The sequence below is a fragment of the Rhinatrema bivittatum genome, chromosome 3 (genome assembly GCF_901001135.1).
Source record: "Rhinatrema bivittatum chromosome 3, aRhiBiv1.1, whole genome shotgun sequence".
Taxonomy (NCBI): Eukaryota; Metazoa; Chordata; class Amphibia; order Gymnophiona; family Rhinatrematidae; genus Rhinatrema; species Rhinatrema bivittatum.
Genome location: NC_042617.1, coordinates 428,968,410 through 428,984,422, shown reverse-complemented (window position 1 = coordinate 428,984,422; position 16,013 = coordinate 428,968,410). Strand labels below are relative to the sequence as shown.

Genomic DNA, 16,013 nt, shown 5'->3' with positions numbered 1-16,013 from the left:
ATAAGCTTGTTCAAACAGCCAGGTTTTGAGGTTTTGTTTGAATTTCTTATGGCAGGGTTCGAGACGCAGGTCCGTGGGCATTTTGTTCCAGATGTTGGTTCCGGCTATGGTGAAAGAGCGGTCTCTTGTGGCAACGTGTTTGATGTGTTTAAGAGCAGAAGGGGCAAGTTTAGCTTGGTGGATATTTCTTATTGGTCTCTTTGATGTATGGAAAATAAAATGATCGGAGAACCATTGCATCTCTTGGTTATGGATCGACTTATGAATGAGTGTGAGTATAATCCTACAGGAAGCCAGTGCAGGAACATGAGAGCTGGATTGATGTGTTCATGGCGGGGAGTATTAGTGAATAGGCGTGCTGCAGCATTTTGTAGCATCTGTAATGGTTGTATTGTGTTTTTAGGGAGACCTAGTAGTAGGGCGTTACAGTAGTCTAGTTTCGGCAATATTGTAGCTTGTAACACTGTCCAGAAGTCATGTGGCTGTAGAAGAGGTTTAATTCTTTTTAGAGTATGTAGCTTGAAGAAACCATTTTTGATTGTGGTCGTGATGAATTTCTTTAAGGAGAAATGATTGTCAATAATAACGCCAAGGCTTCGGACTTGTTGCAAATGGGGAGAGTCTGAAGGTGAATGTAGAGTAGTGTTAGAGGAGATGTTATTGTGTGGTGTGATGATGAGGAGCTCTGTCTTGGTAGTGTTTATTGCAAGGAAGTTTTCTGTGAGTAGTGTTTTTTATTTCAGCCAGAGCCGTATCCCAAGTTTTCAGAGCATTAGCGAGGGAATCGTTGATGTATGCATTCCCTCCAATCCCTCTCATCACAAAGACTATCCAAAAGTGTATCCTGGATGCAGCACAACTCATTCTAATAGCATCAGAATGGCCCAGACAACCCTGGTACACCTATCTTATCATAGCATAGGTGTATCATAGTACACCTATGCTAGACCTGCAACATTGTATGTTGCAGGTCTAGCAACGTCATCGATTAGAGTCCACCTCGGCGCTATTGCTGCGTATCATAGACCTCACAAAGGGCAACAGATTTTGATTCACCCACTTGTGTCAAGGTTCCTCAGAAGGATTCTTCATTTACATCCCCCAGTGACTAAACCTCCTATTCCGTGGAATCTCAACATCATCCTGGAACAACTTATGTTGCCTCCATTCGAACCAATTGAAGCAGTACATATAAAGTACCTCACATGGAAGGTGGTATTCCTGGTTGCGGTAACCTCCGCTCGCAGAGTAAGTGAGCTGCAAGCATTGGTTCATTATTAGCCTTATCTACAATTTTACCACAGTAAAGTTGTACTTCAAACTCATCCTTCCTTCCTTCCGAAGGTGGTTTCGCAGTTTCATTTAAACCAGTCCATAGAGCTACCCATTTTCTTCCCAAAACCTCATCAAAATGACCAAGAGAGACTATTACATACCTTGGACTGTAAAAGAGCGTTGGCGTACTACAAGTCAAGAACGTACTTTACATCAAGAATGTCCCAACTATTCATTTCTTTTAACCCTAATACGCTGAACCTTCCGGTTACTAAGAGAACGATTTCCAGTTGGCTTGCACAATGCATTCAATTCTGCTACCAGAAGAGAAATGTACCTTTTGGTTTTCGACTCCAAATGCCCACCAGGTACGGGCAATGGCGATCTCCATAGCGCATCTTCGCCATGTACCACCAGTGGATATTTGTAAAGCAGCTACTTGTAAAAGTATGTAACGACGACCATCACATTGTTGCTTAGATCAACAAACACGAGACACCAAATTAGGGACAGCTGTCTTGCACTCTCTGACCTCTTAGGTTCCCATTGGGACTATCCACTGCTTAGATCACGCAAAGAAAAAAGAAAAAGGGGTTCATTGGGGAAATAGACACGATGTCTCTCTAGTGCGTGATCGGGAGCTTGGGACTCCCTTGACAGCATGGCTAATTCAGCCCTGCTATCAACGGGAAAAAGCAAGTTTGCTTACCGTAAACAGTGTTTCCGTAGATAGCAGGATGAATTAGCCATGCGGACCCTCCCTGGATAGTCCAAACAGTTTTTTCTACTTAATCATAGACTGAGGAGAATCTGTTCTGCCGCGCGGGAAGGCACGCGCAGGCACACAGAACAAAGCTCTGTATTCTACTACACAAGCTCTGCCTACCGGGTCTGATGGACAGTTCCCATGACAGTATGGCTAATTCATCCTGCTATCTACGGAAACACCGTTTACGGTAAGCAAACTTGCTTAAATTTTATCCTGCTTTCTACTGGGAGTCAGTGATGATGTAGATTAGGCTTGATATGATCGGTTGCTCTTGCACTTCTCAAAATTCTTGAGAAAGTACTTTGTAGGAGCCTGGAGGTGCTTCAAACTGTATTGAGATGCCATTATATAAGGAATTTCAGTAATCGATTTGTCTGATTTAATGCATGGATTACATTAGCAAGATTGTGTTTATCAAGAAAATTATATAGTTGGCGAATCTGACACAGATACAGTCTGAAAAGGGAGATTGGATAGAGGAACTTTGAGGAAGAATATTGATATAGAGGGGGGAAATAGGGGAAGCAGCTGTAAACCGTTGTGAAGATTAACACTAAACATTGGTAAATCCGATTTAAATAAAATAAATAAGAGCAGGGTGGAGGTGAAGAGAGTAGAAACATTCTCAAATGGTTCTCTTCCTTTCTAGCAGACAGGACATTCCAAGTCAAATTGGGCAACCACATATCTGATACTTTCCCAATCGATATAGGTGTCCCCCAGGGATCAGCACTTTCGACAACACTATTCAACATTTATATGCTTCCTCTGTGTACATTACTAGCAGAATTAGGAATCAACTTCTTCTTATCCGCAGATGACAATCAGTTCTACATTCCATTTGCCAAATCATTTGAAAAACTGCATATACACCGTCAACATACATGAAGGCAATACAATAAGAACTATCTTAGCTGAAACTAACACTAAACACACAAAACTGAAATCGTGTGGTTGAGAAGAAACTCCTCTATAGTCAAACTGCCACCTCTAGACCTGGATAATTTTCACATTACATCCTCAGATCAAGTACGGTACCTAGGAATAAAGATTGCTGAGAACTTTACAATGAAAAAGCACATATGCAAATTAATTAAAACAGGATACTCCAAATTGAGAATATTACATCAGTTGAAAACATTACTAACATTACAGGACTTCCGCACTGTTTTAGAAACATTAATATTTTCAAACATAGATTACTCTAACTCTGTTATTAGGCCTACCTTCAGGTCTATTAAAACTGCCACAGTTATTACAAAATGCCTCAGCAAAACTTTTATTAGGGACAAGGAAATTTGACTACATCACCCCCTCGTTGATAGCACTGCACTGGCTGCCAGTACAATCCAGAATTAATTATAAAGTATTAACACAAAATTTTAATATCATCAATGACATAAACCCCTGCCTAATAAGAGTGACACTTCAACAATACACATTGCTGCAAACACTAAGATTGCAAAACAAAGGACTATTAACTGTGTCTACAAGGGGTTGTGCGTTGGTACATTGTGGGGTTTATGAATTGGTATTGATATTCTGTTTTGGGTCTTATTTATGTGAATTTAATGTGGGTATGTTGAATGAGTGTGTATGAATGATGGGAATATGTAGGTTACTGTTATATCGTGATATAAATTTGTACCTATTTTTATATTTTATTAAATTCAATTTTGTGATATATGTAATAAAGTATGATGAATATATATATATATATATATATATATATATATATATATATATATATATACTGGTATTTATTAATGTATTATGGTAGTATGTAAAATTAACCCCCATATATGTATTTTTGAGTTGTTACAACTGAGAGTACACATCTAACACAAATAAGAAACCAAATGTTTTCCATAGTGGGCCCCAAGTTGTGGAATCTCTACCAGAGACGTTGTCTGATAAAGAAAGAGTTTCAAACATGAACTGAAAACCTGGCTCTTCAAAAATGCATATGATCTAACTTTAAAATATCAATATGCAGATAACTTCACTATCAAACATAGATAATGTTAGAAGAATGAGCTTTAAGTAATGAGATGTGAAGTGTATTAAGACAACTTACTGACTAATATGTGAAGGTTATTGAAATGGAACTTATGAATAACTAACTACTGTCCTACTCCCCCCCCCCCCCCCCCCCCCCCCCCCCCCCCCCCCCCCCTAGTTAACATGGTTTTTTTTTGTAAATTTTTATTTACTCATATACAAGAACAGAATACGGAGTAAACAGACAAGCTAAGTACAACCAGTATCGTATACATAGCATACGTAACCCTTTAAACAGCAATGATAAAACACTTCCACAGAACAATCTCTTTGGTGTGCATACAATCTCACAGTATGAAAAATAAACGATACATACAATATCATGGGTTCTGTCTTCTTTTGAACAATTCTTACTATTTAGTGCGATAATTCCCCCCCCCCCCCCCCCCCCCATTTCAGCCTAATATACATCACACTCTAGTACTGGGTCAGTCTCAACACTGCTTATTTTTCCACTTACGATAAGGTTCCCATATGTCCAAAAATTTACAGACTCGATCATGCGGGACCGCGGTGAGGTATCCCATCTGGTAAACTGTCTAATCTAGAGAGAACATTTAAGAAAGTGGGAGCTGTATCAGCCTTCCATCGGTACGCTATTTCGCTCCGAGTGGCTATAAAGATTTGCACTGACAGCCACCGTTGTTTGTCACTGCATACCCCCCCCCAATCAAGCCCAATAGACAACCCTTAGGGTCTAATGGTATAACGGCTCCCAGAACCTCAGAGGCAAACCTTTGTAAACCGTTGTGATTTTCTTTTGGAATGACGGTATATAAAATGCCCAAATAAATAGATTACAGTGATGGGAAGAGAGGACAGTGAAAAGGGAGAGAATGGACAATTTAGCATGATGGAGGGAGGACTGAAGAGTAAAAGATAGCAAGAGATGGGTGTGGACCTGGGAGGAGGCAGCTGAGAGATTGGAGACAATAAATGGACAGAATACTCCCATTTTTGAAATTCATCCTTAGCAATGAGTACACTTTTTTTTTTTTCCCCCCCGTTGATTAAGAGGGCTGAATTAGCTATGACGTGTGGCGACATTATCCGGCAGCACCAAACAGATTCTTTTGCCCTACCTAGTAGAACTTTTAGCTCTACTGAGCATATATAGGAGATGCCTTGTGAGCCTCCTGAGACATTTTTTGCCCAATCACAGATGTGTACTCAGTCTCTCCAGATACTTTTTTCTCTAAATTCTTAAATCCTATATAATTTTCGATCACTTTCTTGGACCAGCAAAGATTAAGGACGCTTACTTGTAGCACTGTGAAAAGATGGTGCTGTACAGTCTATTTTTCCACTGAACTTTAGCCAAAGACTTAAAACTCCTTGTATCGGGAGGCGGCATATCTATATAGTTTACCCATATAATCTATAAATTTGTCAACATCACAGTTTTTTCCTGTAATTATTGTTAACCTATCTATAGGCTTGATACAAAACATAAATCGATGTGACAAAATTTATTGGGCACTGTTTTTTTTTCTACCCACTTTAAGAAAAACTTCTACAACTGGCAATTGGGACAGTGTATTTCAGGAAAACTGGGCAATCTGGATAAATTTGGTCTTTATCTGCCATCACCTGCTGTGCTGTGATATTCTAATGTATGATTGTGAGAAGTTGTGCTCAACACTATTTCTACAGTGAAATGCAAGGCTTAATTTGTAGACAAGGAAGTGACACTGTGGAAAGGGGGGGGGAGGGTAGGGTAGAGACAGAACAGAGCCTGGTGTAACCCATGTAGGGAAGCATGGCCAGGTCAGGTGTGAACTCTTTCTCAAACACACAATTTCTCTCTCCCACATACATATGAGAATACGCCTCCCAGTGATCCTCAATTCCTAGCCCCCACCAGTGCCTAATGCTAAGCCATTCTTCTCTTGATGAGCACCAGTGGGAGAAGGATGGCTGGGGATTGAGCGCTGTGGAGGAAGATAGCAGACAGAATAGGCCTTTCCACAAATTCCCTAGTGATCCTTTCCATTAATCCCCTAGTGGCCCTTTCTCCCAGTCCCTAATAGTTCTTGAGCCTGCCCTCCCCCCATCGAAAATGAGCCTGTCCAGCAACTATTCCCTACTTCCTCCTCTTCAAGCCAAAATCAGTTGGCTGTTCTCTAAGGGGCCGATGCAATAATTGTGCGCAGAAAGTGGGTGCTGAACAGTCAGTGCCTGCTTTCCCTACGCGCCCCTAGGCACCTTTCCTGGGGATGCCATGCAATATTTAAATTAGGGGTCGCGTTATCAAGGAGACGCTAGAGTCACTTGCGCGCCCCTAGTGCCTCCTTGATAACGGGAGCCTGCAAGCGTTGGCCAACCACTGGTTTAGAAACAGACGCCGAATTTATTGGCGTCTGTTTCCCTAAACAGCGGACAGCCAGGGGTTCAGGAATGGATGCTTGTCAACGGAGCATCAGTTTCCTGCACTGACTGCCAATGGGGTTTTTAAAAAAAATTTTTCTTTGTTTTTTGAAAGATTTCTTCCTCCTACTTTGTAACGATATTAAGTAGGCTGTACAGAAAAGCAGTTTTTTCTTCTTTTCTGTACTACTTTTAGGAGCGCTCAGCAATTAATGCCTGCTCCGGGCAGGCATTAATTTCTGAGCGCAAAAATGTGCATTTAGTCATACTTTTTTTTTTTTTTGCATGTGGAGTGAATAGCTAATAGCCTCATTCACATGTATTTGCATGTGATGAGTGCTATTAGTTTCAATCCGCGTTGGACACGTGTTGTGGAGGCGCTAATCCCCTTTTTGTATAAGGGGATTACGTAGCGTCCATTCAACCCGCGTCCAACTGTAGGTTATACAGTGCACTCGGCTGAGAGCACTGTATTGCTTCGGCCTCTAACTTAAGGATGAGGCAAACTAGCATATACCTCTAGCTTTCCTCAGCTGCCTTGGACTAGAGAAGCTTAGAATTCAAAAGTCCAACTTGCTCTTTGCCTCCTCAAGGGAGCAAGGAAGGGAGGAGCACTGTAAGTTCTCCTCACTCACCAACTTCTATACCCTCTCCTCACTTCACTCAGAAACTTCCCCTCCTCCCAGCTCTCATCTTACTCACAGCTCTATCCCTCCAGTTCTCTCACGGAGCCTGCAGAACCTTTGATCCCAATCAAGTCATTCACTCTCAACCCTCTCTCCATACAACCCATAGCCCCTCCAATCTGCTCATTTACTTTTTTGTTCTCCCACATCCCTCTCCTCCCTCTGATTCCCTCACTTGTTCACATGCTTCCCCTTATTTGCTTTCATTATCTTGTCCCTTCCCCCTCCAGCACAATAAGCAGCATGGAGGCCAGTAAACCAATATACCATTAGTGGTAGAAGCAGTGGGGCTGACAGGCATTCACCCTGCGTTTCTTTGATTTTGGCCGTTTTCCCACAAATCTTCCTCAGTTATGCTGTGGAATCGTACAGAAATCAAGGCCATATGGCTGCCCCTGTTTCAGGGGCACATTGTTTGATGTTCTGTTTCCCCCAAAGGCCTGGTGGGCTAGAAATGATATGTTACCACTACTGACTGTGCTCTGTTTACATGGGGGAATAAGAACTGATTTACACTGCCAACTCTGCTCTGTTTCCTCACGTCCCAGAAAAAAAAGTGGCCGAATGCTGTTCTGGGTCATTCCATTAGAAATGAAGTCCTAAGTAATAGACCCAAAAAGTCTGAATTAATTTAGCACAAGGTTGAAACTTGTGAGCAATAGTGTGGTTCAAGGCAAGGGTTGAAGCCTTGACAATTGGCATAACTGCTTACAAGTTTCAGATGTGCTAATTCAACCTTTCATTTTTGTCTGCTCTTTGCTCTGCAAGATCTGCTTCAGGATTGCCCCATTCTGTCCTGTTCTTTACAAAAAAAGGAGGGGGAACTGGATTAGGGAGCAGAGTAGCTGTCTGCTTGCAGTTTTCATCCCTGCTCTTCTTCCCTACAGGCTGCCTGGATGGGAGGGGCTGGAGCAGAAGACTCTTGCTGCTCTCTGCCTGTTAAGTCTGAAAAGAAGTGGTAGAATTCAGTTCCAGGCCATTTCCCCACAAATTAAGCCCTGGTGAAATGTATTTGATATGGGAAAGACTTTTTTTTTTTTTTTTTTTTGCTTATAGCTGCTGCAGTTGATTGCAAAATCTGAGCTAACTTCATTAAGTGGAGCAGCACAGAAGAGCTATTTCAATATTTTGGAAAAAATTGTCTACAAGGGTAAGATTTTTCTAATTTTATATTTTTTCTGATATTCCTCTGATTCCTGAATCATGTTATTGCACAAGGTGTCCATCTGTGTAGAGGAAACACAGATATTGGAAAAAGTTAAACTAGTATAATTGATAACATTGAGACATTTATATGTGATGTAAACTAGAATACATTTTTTGTATGACATGTTTTAATGAAGAAAGGGTACACAGCCAATGTTTATGTAATTAAAGTTGAATTTTAAGCATACCTCTCTATGATAGCATTACTTGGCAGTGTGGTTCTTCTTCATCCTTGAACACAAGACACAGAGGATAATTCTTGTTGGTTTTATACATATGACAATTTTAAGATATTCTTAGTTTGAAAATTTGAAAATGCTGGATATATTGTGGAAAAGAGATGGTGACTGAGTGCAGGAGAGAAAAGATGAGGGAAATAGTTGCATGAGTTGAAGAGAGGGAAATAGTTGCAAGATTTGAGGAGGTAGGACAGTGAGTAACTTTATAAAATAAGACACTAAACCAGTGCTTAATCCACTGCCATCCTAGTGCTGCAATCTGATTAATGCTTACCAGACAGAAAATCCAAACTATGCTACCCACTACTCAGCTAAAATGATCTTCTTTATCACATTGGTGATGCAGGTCAAAATGTTCAAATCCCAGAATGTTTTCAGATTGCATTACCTCCTAAGGAACAGCATAATTTTTCTGAAGACCAGCAGTTCACCATAATCATACATATGAATGATATCCTGATGGCACTAACACTGAGCATGTATTGTAGGAAATTCTTATAGATACGTCTAAGCATACATGATAATTCCCATAATGTGTCTGGTAGTGGCCAGTATTTGTATTGCTGTTACTGAGGTGAAACCAGAATTGAAATATATATATATATTTTTTATGGTGAATGGTAAGGGGAAATGTCCTTATACTGCTCTGCACCTGATGTTGGGGGAGTTTCTATAAATGCAGGATAGTGTAGAGCTTGAGAACATAAGAACATGCCATACTGGGTCAGACCAAGGGTCCATCAAGCCCAGCATCCTGTTTCCAACAGTGGCCAATCCAGGCCATAAGAATCTGGCAAGTACCCGAAAACTAAGTCTATTCCATTTACTGTTGCTAGTAATAGCAGTGGCTGTCTTCTAAGTCAACTTAATTAATAGCAGGTAATGGACTTCTCCTCCAAGAACTTATCCAATCCTTTCTTAAACACAGCTATACTAACTGCACTAACCACAGCCTCTGGCAACAAATTCCAGAGTTTAATTGTACATTGAGTGAAAGAACGTTCTCTGATTAGTTTTAAATGTGCCACATGCTAACTTCATGGAGTGCCCCTTAGTCTTTCTATTATCTGAAAGAATAAATAACCATTTCCTAGCGTGTAGCAGATGGACTCAAAACAAGTGGGTATAATGTGCTCGTGCTAGCAGTTGGAGTCTGATCTGACGTCAGCACGGGTACATATACCCCTGCAGGAAGTTCAGCAATTCAGTAATTTCAGTCTCCAAAGCAGTTCGGAGCTACCTCACGCTCGCTGAGCGTTTTTCCAAATTCTAACGACTAAATTCATAGAAGAAACCTACCTGAAGACGAGCCCCGCACTCCTGCGGTGATACCATTTGGTCCCTCCCCCAGTTGAGTTTCCCGAGGCGATTTCCGTGGTCCCTCGGAGGTAAGAGACTCGGTCCAGTGGCCGACTCGCGGCAGGGACCTAGCCCCTGAGTGAGAAGGGCTCGGGCGCAGCATAGAGGCAGCCTCGGTCCCGGCGTGGACTTGGCCCCCAAGCGAGACGAGTTTGGGCGCGGCCTAGAGGCAGCCTCGGTCCTGGCGTAGACTTGGCCCTCGAGCGAGACGAGTTCGGGCGCGGCCTAGAGGCAGCGGGTGCACCTCCTCGAGCGCGGCGATGACGGTAATCACCCTCTCCCCCCGCAGCCGGAGACCGCCCGGGTCGCAGCCGGGAAGCGCCGAAGACAAGGTAAGGCGTACATCTTTACTTGTTGGTCTCTGAGGAAGCGAGGAGTAGCAGAGTCTGCCTACGTGGCAACCCGCCAAGGGGGTCGCCATTTTGCCTGCCTGCTCGCCGTCGCCTTCTGCCCTGGTTCGTCACCGCGCCATAGGCACATATTGCTAAGCGCCTGTTGCTAGGCGCCCGTGGACAGGCGCCCGTGGATAAGCGCATATTACAAAGCGCAGACTCTAGCTGAGTTAACAGACGAGATGAAGCGTAAGAGAGCCCATGCGTCAGCGGAGCCGGCACCTCCAGAATCAGGCATAAGCCTCTGCTCTGCATGCAACCTCAGAGCCACACAGAGCGAGGAAGCAGACTCCCTATGTGCCCAATGTGAACAGGCCCTGGGAGTTCCAGGCCAGGACTGGTCGCAGCCCAGCATACTTGCCAGTTCCTTAGGGAACACCCTGGACCTAGCAGGCAGCGGTGAGCTGCCAGGGAACCCGAGAGACCTGGTGCCCCTAAGGCCAGATCCTGCTTCCTCTCCTGGGTGGAATTATTTAAGGGGATTCATGCCTTTGTCACAATGCAGTCTGCTCCCCGAACGGGTCCATACGTACCGGATGACCCGGCCCCTGGACCCTCAAGGCCTAGGCATGGCCACTCGCCACCCAGAACCCCTATTTATGAGGATTCAGATTGCCCTGAGGAAGACGACGAGCCCCCCAAGGAGGGAGAACTTCCCTCGGGGATTGAACCATATCGGACCATGAGACGCTTCTTTCTGAAAGAGGATCTCCCAGGCCTGATCTCTCAATGCCTGTCGGAACTGGCTCTTCCGGGCTATGACACCCCAGGGGAACCGAGAATGAACCCCCTGTTAGAGGGCCTGTGCCAAATGGCTCACCATTTTCCCCTCCTACAAGCAGCACAGCAGCTAATCGATCTGGAATGGAATGCGCCGGAGGCCTCATTCAAAGGGGGTCGGGCCTTGTCTGGCATGTACCCCTTAGACCAGGCAACTAAGGAGATGCTGGCGTGCCCTCAGGTAGACGCCATAGTTAGCGCAATTGTGAAGCGCACCACCATTCCGGTGGAAGGGGGGACGGCCCTCAAGGATACACACGACCGGCGCATGGACGCCATGCTGAAGCAAGCCTTTGAGGTGGCAGCCATGTCCCTACGAATTGCGACCTGCTGCACAGTGGTGACGCGTTCCTGTTTATCACAGGCTAGGAACAACACCCCGGGAGAAGAGATGGCATCAGCTCTCTCGTTCCTCACTGACGCAGCCTCCGACCTCGTCTGTACGGCAGCCAAGGGAGTGTCATCCTCAGTGGCAGCCAGGAGACAGCTCTGGCTACGTAATTGGTCGGCCGACGACTCCTCCAAGACACGTCTCACGAGAATGCCCTTTAAGAGATCCCTCCTGTTCGGCAGCAACCTCGAGAAACTGGCCAATAAATGGGGCGCCTCTCCATTACACAGTCTACCAGAAGACAGGCCAAGGAGGAGCCAGCGCCCTTTTCCTAGACCATCCAGAGGTAGAAACTCTCAGCGCTTCAACCCTTACAGGGCTCGCTACCAAGTACCTCGTCCTCAGGCCAGGAACCAGTCCTTTCGGACTAAGCGCAACAAGAGGAGAACCGGCTCGTGCTCTGGTCCCGGCCGCACCCCACAATGACAATCAGCCGACCCATCCGGGGGTAGCAGCCATAGGGTGCAGGCTAACCCTCTTCTACCGCAGGTGGGTCGAGATTACCTCGGACCAGTGGGTCCTAGCCATCATCCGAGAAGGGTATTACCTGGACTTTCTTCGGCTCCCGCCGGACAAGTTTGTGGAATCGGCACTAGAAGTTACCTTGCGGAGGCTCCTGTCCCTAAAAGCCATAATCCCAGTGCCTGCATGGGAGGAACATTCTGGGTATTATTCCATTTATTTCATAGTACCCAAGAAGGAGGGCACTTTCAGGCCCTTTCTGGACCTCAAGTCAGTCAACCGACACCTACGGGTCCCCAGCTTTCGCATGGAAACCCTGTGGTCTGTCAGGAATGCAGTACAGCCAGGGGAGTTTCTCACATCCCTAGATCTGTCGGAAGCCTACTTGCATATCCCAATCCATCGGGATCACCAGTGCTATTTACCATTCAAGGTCCTGAATCAACACTTCCAGTTCCGAGCTTTACCCTTCGGGTTAGCCACCGCGCCGCGGACCTTTACCAAGTTCCGCGGCGCGGTGGTAGTAGTGGCGGCGTCACTCAGGAAGGAAGGAATTCTCGTCCATCCCTACCTGGACGATTGGCTGATCAGGGCAAAGTCACCGGAGGAGAGCCACCAGGCAACCAACAGAGTTATATCTCTTCTGGAAAGCCTAGGATGGGTAGTAAACTTGAACAAGAGTTCCCTACAGCCTTCTCAGTCGCTGGAATACCTAGGGGTCCGATTCGACACCCAGGAAGACAAGGTCAGTCTGACCTCCAGGAGGAGATCAAAGCTCCGGAATCGTCTGCTGACCCTGCTGAGCGCCACCCGGCCCACAGCTTGGGATTACCCTACAGGTCCTCGGCCTTATGGCATCCACTCTGGAGGTGATCCCATGGGCGCGGGCTCATATGAGACCATTACAATGCACCCTCCTGTCTCGGTGGAGCCCACGATCACAGAACTACACCGTACACCTACCTCTACCAGCTAGAATGCGGAATCAGCTACGGTGGTGGTTACAGCCCAGCCACATGAGCCGGGGGTCACGAATGTCCTCCCCAACCTAGACCCTGCTCACCACAGATGCCAGCCTGAATGGATGGGGAGCACATTGCGAGGAACTCACCGCCCAAGGGTGGTGGAACAGAGAAGAGTCGGGGTGGAACATCAACCGACTAGAGGCACGGGCAGTCAGGCTAGCGTGCCTGCGATTTGCCCACAGACTTCGCAACAGAGCGGTCAGAGTGATGTCGGACAACCCACCACGGTGGCATACATCAACCGACAGGGCGGAACCAGAAGCCAACAGGTATCCCTAGAAATAGCCCCCCTGATGACTTGGGCGGAAGCAAATCTCCAGGACATCTCTGCCGTCCACATCGTTGGGAAGGACAACACCACGGCAGACTTCCTCAGCAGAGAAAGCCTAAATCCAGGGGAATGGCAGCTGTCGCCCACAGTTTTCCAGATGATTGTGGATCAGTGGGGGACGCCGGGCATGGACCTACTAGTGGACAGGTCCAACGCTCAAGTACCCAGATATTTCAGCCGCATGCGGGATCTTCTATCCCAGGGGATCGATGCCCTGGTACAGCCATGGCCTCAGGGGATCCTGCTATATGCCTTTCCTCCATGGCCCCTGCTGGGCGCCATTATACACAAGATTCAGCAGCACAGAGGCCTAGTTCTTCTAGTGGCCCCGGACTGGCCAAGAAGACCCTGGTATGCAGACATGAGAAGACTACTGGTAGGGAATCCACTACCCCTGCCTCCACACAGGGACTTGCTGCGGCAAGGTCCCATCCTCCACAAGGATCCAGCTCAATTCTCTCTTACGGTCTGGCCATTGAGAGGGCTAGGCTGAAGAAAAGAGGATACTCTGGGCCGGTAATAGGTACACTCCTCCGAGCACGCAAGTTCTCCACATCACTAACATATATAAGGATCTGGAGAGTATTTGAAGCCTGGTGCGAAACTCATAGCACCAATCCACATGCCGCTAAGATCCCTATCATTTTGGATTTCCTGCAAGATGGACTTCAGAAGGGTCTGTCCCTCAATTCCATCAAGGTTCAAGTGGCAGCGTTATCCTGCTTCGGTCCCCGGAGTGACGGCAACAGCATCGCCACACACCCAGATGTTTCACGTTTCCTGAAAGGAGTCAAACACATTCGCCCGCCACTGAAGTGGCCAGTACCCCTGTGGAACCTCAACCTAGTTTTGGAATTTCTAGCGGGATCCGCCTTCAGACCACTTCGAGGCCTGTCCCCCCGTTTGTTAACCTTGAAGATGGTGTTCCTGCTGGCCGTATGCTCAGCACGCCGCATCTCAGAGCTACAAGCACTGTCCTGCTGTGATCCGTTTCTCAGAATCACTCCAGAGGCTATCCATCTTCGCACGGTTCCTTCCTTCTTACCCAAAGTAGTTTCACACTTCCATCTCAACCAAACCATATCCTTGCCTACCACGGAAGGTTTGAAGTAGTCGGAAGAAGGTCGAATACTACGCCATCTCGACATCGGCAGGCTACTGTCCGGATACCTGGAAATGTCAGAAGCAGTACGAAAAACGGACCACCTGTTCGTCTTTCACAGCGGGAAGAAGCAAGGGGAAGCGGCCTCACGGGCAACCATCGCCCGCTGGATCAAAGAAGTTATCAAGGCAGCCTACGTAGAAGCGGGAAAACCACCACCTCTACGGGTCAAGGCTCACTCTACCAGAGCGCAAGCGGCCTCTTGGGCAGAAACTAGGATGCTGTCGCCTGCAGAGATATGTAAAGCGGCGACGTGGTCCTCCCTCCATACCTTCTCCAGATTCTACTGTCTGGACGTCCAGGCAAGGGAGGACACAGCATTTGCGAGGGCAATCCTGAACGGACCTCGGGCAGCCTCCCGCCCAGTCCGGGAGTAGCTTTTGTACATCCACTTGTTTTGAGTCCATCTGCTACACGCTAGGAAATGTTGAGATTACTTACCTGATAATCTCGTTTTCCTTAGTGTATGCAGATGGACTCAGCATCCCGCCCGGCTGCCGGCATACATGGAGATTCACCGACTCACAGTAAGCCATGTTTTTCTTATAATAGGGCATCCACCCTGCCTGGGTGTCGACGCCTTCCGGTTGAGTACACTGGCGGTCTCCAGCTACTATCAATCGGTCAGGGTAATCCTGTTCATTTAATCGATCGGTCAGTTACACATATATCCATAAAGGTTTTGCAAGGAAGATTACTGAATTGCTGCACTTCCTGCGGGGGTATATGTACCCGTGCTGACGTCAGATCCATCTCCAACTGCTAGCACGAGCACACTATACCCACTTGTTTTGAGTCCATCTGCATACACTAAGGAAAACGAGATTATCAGGTAAGTAATCTCTACAATTCACATCTACCTGTTCTAGACCTCTCCTCCCCAGCATTGTCTATAATCCTATTTAGGTGATGCGTGAGGTTTTATATTGGGGATTCTGTCCTCTCATATAGAAGAATTTTTATTGAATATCTTGAATAATTTTAGTGGTAGTTTTACTCGATGGTTGAAACTGGCCAGGGGTTTCTTTCTTATTTAGAAGATTCTGCTGCCTAGAGGTGCCACTGATATTCATGCCCAGCACCTTGTGATAATGGTCCAAAATGTTTGTAGCATTCCTCTTGCTTTGAGTGCAGGTATTCTATCTCTGCATGTATAGAATTAGGTAACAGGAGTTGTGGAGAGAACCATTGGCCTCCCCCTGTGACGATCGAACTAACTGGATGGTTTCCCTGTTAGTGGAGGAGTTGCCTAGTGGTTAGAGCAGTGGGCTATGAACCAGGAAACCAGGGTTTGAGTCCCACTGTCGCTCCTTGTTACCTTGGGCAAGACACTTTACCCTCCATTGCTTCAGGTACAAACTTAGATTGTAAGCCTTCTGGGGATAGGGAAATAACTACAGTACCTGAAGCTGAAAAAAGTGTGAAAAGCGGAATATAAATCTAAATAAATAAATAAATAAATAATTTTCTTTAAAAAAAAAAAAAAAAGGAATAAAAAAAATCTCTAT

At 45.9% G+C, this 16,013-nt stretch overlaps 1 protein-coding gene across 5 annotated transcripts in view; it reads left to right on the top strand.

Annotated features, from left to right (window-relative positions):
• Positions 1 to 16,013, top strand: part of FBXO25 (F-box protein 25) — a 168,424-nt gene that overhangs the window by 66,643 nt on the left and 85,768 nt on the right. For all 5 annotated transcript variants that reach the window (XM_029595772.1, XM_029595771.1, XM_029595770.1 and 2 more), the window contains one exon: positions 8,215 to 8,308. In XM_029595772.1, the coding sequence (XP_029451632.1) occupies positions 8,215 to 8,308 (94 nt within the window). The remainder of the gene's footprint in view (positions 1 to 8,214; positions 8,309 to 16,013) is intronic.